Below are 3,391 nucleotides of genomic sequence, written 5' to 3' on the forward strand. Positions count from 1 at the left end.
TTTTCTTTCCATTTACACTCTCTCTCTCTCTCTCTCTCTCTCTCTCTACACACACACGCTTTAAAAACCAGCGCAGTCAGCCAGTCACACACACTCCCCCCTCGAAACGAGAAGAAGAGAAGAAGAAGAAGCAGAGCAGTCGCGCACTCTACTCCTGCTTCCCACCATCCCTCTCCCTCTCTCCCTCTCCATGAGCTCGCCTCCTTCGCCGCTCCTCCTTCCCTCCCCTGCCTCTCTCTCTCTAGAACCGTAGCAGACCCATCATCATTCCCCGTCCCTCCCTCTCTCCGTCTCCTCGCGCCGAGAGCCCCGCTCCTCCCCCCCCATGGAGAGAAAGCAGCAGGGCTTCTTCTCCGCCCTCAGGGACGAGGTGGTCCGCGGCCTCTCCCCCTCCCGCCGCCGCCCCGCCTCCCCCGTCTCCTCCGGCCTCCTCCGCCGCGGCCGCCGGGCCCGGGCGGCGGCGGCTGTGCCGGCGACGCCCGAGATGGCGATCGTCCCGAGATCCGGGAGCCTGGCGCCGCTGATGGAGGGCCCGGACCCGGGGGGCGACCCGAGGAGGAGGGGCGGGAGCGGGTCGGGCCTGGGGCATTGGGTGAAGGGCCAGCTCGGGAGGGCTCAATCGTCGGCGACCTCCTCCTCCGCCGCCGCCTCGTCGGCGTCGTCGGCGTCGTCGGGGAAGAGGTGCGACGTGAGGATGCTGATTGGGGTGATGGGCGCACCTCTCGCCCCGGTGCACGTTAGTATCCTCGACCCTCTGCCCCACCTCAGTGTCAAGGACACTCCTATCGTGAGCCCCTCCCTCCCTCTCCCTCCCTCCCATATGCTGTGTGATTGCGATGCTGTGTATATTTCGAATGAAGAGAGAAGGGGTCGTGTTCTTCCTTGTGAGAATCACTCGAACGTTTGTCGAATTACATTTGATTATGTCTGTTCGTTGCTGGGAAAAATATTTATCACGTTAAGCGTCCTCCAAACTGATCATGAAACACAATGTCATCGAGATGTATGTGTTTCTTTTTCCTTTTGGTAGGGAAACAATTACATTCTTCGGTGCGTCGTGGTAGGTTGGTCGATGATGGGTGCTTGGGTACTCGGATAGCACCTACGAATCTCTCTCGATAAATGATGAGATCGAGCTGGTTTATGACTTTCTTGTCTTTGGGAAATTATGCTGTTTTGTACTACATTGTCTGGAGATTTGGCAGTTTTTGAGTGATTCTTTGGCTTGAATTTAGCTGTCTGTTCCATTATTTCATTAAGTTCTAGCATTCTTTTTGTTGATGGCTGGGTAGGTGTGGTTCTTGAGCTGAGAGAATGAGTTGGTTTTGGCTGATTCACAGTAATTAGAAAAAAGCTGCTAAATTGTTGCATATGTACTGCCAGTTAGGCAAGATTTAATTCCAAGATACTGGTCGGTCTAGATCTCATGGGTGATATTTGGTTTCTTGTTTTGTTTATGCCAACTTAGGTAACTGGAGATTCAGAATACTATTTTAATACTGTTTGCATTTGCCTTTAATGTAGGCAAGGAGATCTGTTTAGATTTTACTTTATTCATGTAGTAGACTATTTTTGTAGCAGGAAACAAACAAGCTGCTAGCTCACTTTTTTCGGTTGGACAGAACAAATCGAAATAGTAATTCAAAATACATTCTGGGGTTTCATTTTTCATGTTCTCTTGTGATGTCAATTGACAGTCGTGAGCCACGTTTGATCCCCTGGGATGGGCAGATTCTCGTCTTCTTCTTTCCTCTTTTGCTGTTTTTTTTTTAAAAAAAAATACTGAGGAAATAGCGAATTTCACATGGTCAATCTCATTGTATTTCAGGAAACGTCATCTTCTCAATACATACTGCAGCAGTACACAGCTGCATCGGGCGGTCTAAAGCTCCAGAACTCCATCCGAAATGCCTACGCATTAGGAAAGTTGAAGATGGTGAGCTCGGAGTTTGAAAGTGCAATGAAGGCGATGAAAAACCGGAGTTCTGCACATACAGGCGGTTTCGTGCTCTGGCAGATGAACCCCGATATGTGGTATGTGGAACTCGCAGTTGGTGGAAGTAAGGTCCATGCTGGCTGTAATGGGCAACTTGTTTGGAGGCACACTCCCTGGCTAGGCGCTCACACTGCAAAGGGTCCCGTAAGACCCCTGCGCCGTGCCCTCCAGGTAATAGTTGTTTTCTTTTGTCTCTTCTTTCCTTTTACTTCCACATAACCTTTAGCTGCTGTGCATGACTGACTGAGTCTGTGACGCTTGTCTGTTTCTCAGGGTCTTGACCCAAGAACCACAGCGAGTCTGTTTTCTGATGCAAGGTGCATTGGCGAGAAGAAGCTTAATGGTGAGGACTGTTTCATCCTGAAGCTATGCACTGACGCTCTGACATTGAAGGCGAGGAGCGAGGGGCCTGCGGAGATCATAAGACATGTTCTGTTTGGCTATTTCAGCCAGAAAACGGGACTCCTTGTCCGAATCGAGGATTCCCATCTTACTCGTATCCAAACGAATGGTGGAGACGCTGTGTACTGGGAAACCACCATCACTTCATCCCTTGATGACTACAGGTCCGTCGAAGGAATCATGATTGCACACTCAGGACGGTCGGTAGTGACCGTTTTCAGGTTTGGGGAGATGGCGATGAGCCATACAAAAACTAGGATGGAGGAAACTTGGACAATTGAGGAGGTTGCATTTAACGTCCCAGGCCTATCAATGGACTGCTTCATCCCTCCTGCAGATTTGAGATCTGGTTCCGTCGGTGAATCATGTGAACTCACACAGGACAGTGGAGGCAAAAGTGTGATCCCACAGGCATCACATAGAGCAAGAGTAGCTGCTCTAGAGAAAGCGCACGACAGCAACGTCGATAGTGTGATCTGGAAGATGGAAGTATGAGAATGAGTAGGACTGAATTAGGGCAAACTGTTCATACTCTGAGTTGCTAACCACAAAAGACTCATAAGGTAGGGATTGATTCAGACGGTTGCATATGCATCTATCAATCTGTAAATATAGGACAATCAGTTGCAGGTCAAATTCGGTGCCAGATGAACCTCTTTTTCCCTCAATGGAGAATGCAACTGGGTGTTGGAGCTCTGCATTCCCGTTAGGAATTGAGCCAATGGAGGCCGTTTCTTTGGGTTCGCCTAACATTACCGGATGTCGGGTTTTGATTAGATGAAGCTTTTGTAAAGCTGAACCATTTGACATTTTATTAGTCTGACTAATTGCATGGCTTACATGAGGGGCAGCAGTGATGTTAAGGAAACTGCTCTGCCTGGCGAGTTTGATCATGATGTTAACTTCTTCCTCCATCTTTTTCCTCTTTATGAACGTTGTCGATGATTCAATTGTAAAAGCTCTTTTGGTAATTTGAAGGGGGTCTTCTTATTC

At 49.2% G+C, this 3,391-nt stretch overlaps 1 protein-coding gene across 1 annotated transcript; it reads left to right on the forward strand.

Annotated features, from left to right (window-relative positions):
- Window positions 1–302: 302 nt before the first annotated feature.
- On the forward strand, window positions 303–3,391 carry LOC115687732 (uncharacterized). The gene is made up of 3 exons (XM_030613391.2): window positions 303–787; window positions 1,829–2,167; window positions 2,270–3,391. The coding sequence occupies exons 1-3, from the start codon at window positions 326–328 to the stop codon at window positions 2,891–2,893; spliced, it is 1,425 nt and encodes a 474-aa protein (XP_030469251.2). The 5' UTR covers window positions 303–325; the 3' UTR covers window positions 2,894–3,391.

This window comes from Syzygium oleosum, unplaced genomic scaffold (assembly GCF_021117445.2).
Source record: "Syzygium oleosum isolate NSW1041296 unplaced genomic scaffold, Sole_v2.1 Sole_v2.55, whole genome shotgun sequence".
Classification (NCBI taxonomy): Eukaryota; Viridiplantae; Streptophyta; class Magnoliopsida; order Myrtales; family Myrtaceae; genus Syzygium; species Syzygium oleosum.

Bases quoted from the DNA above. Each gene is read 5' to 3' on its own strand.
- LOC115687732 (XM_030613391.2), top strand. From the start codon at position 326: ATGGAGAGAAAGCAGCAGGGCTTCTTCTCCGCCCTCAGGGACGAGGTG. The intron at 788-1,828 runs GTGAGCCCCTCC...ATTGTATTTCAG, and splicing joins GTGTCAAGGACACTCCTATC to GAAACGTCATCTTCTCAATA. The intron at 2,168-2,269 runs GTAATAGTTGTT...TCTGTTTCTCAG, and splicing joins CCCTGCGCCGTGCCCTCCAG to GGTCTTGACCCAAGAACCAC.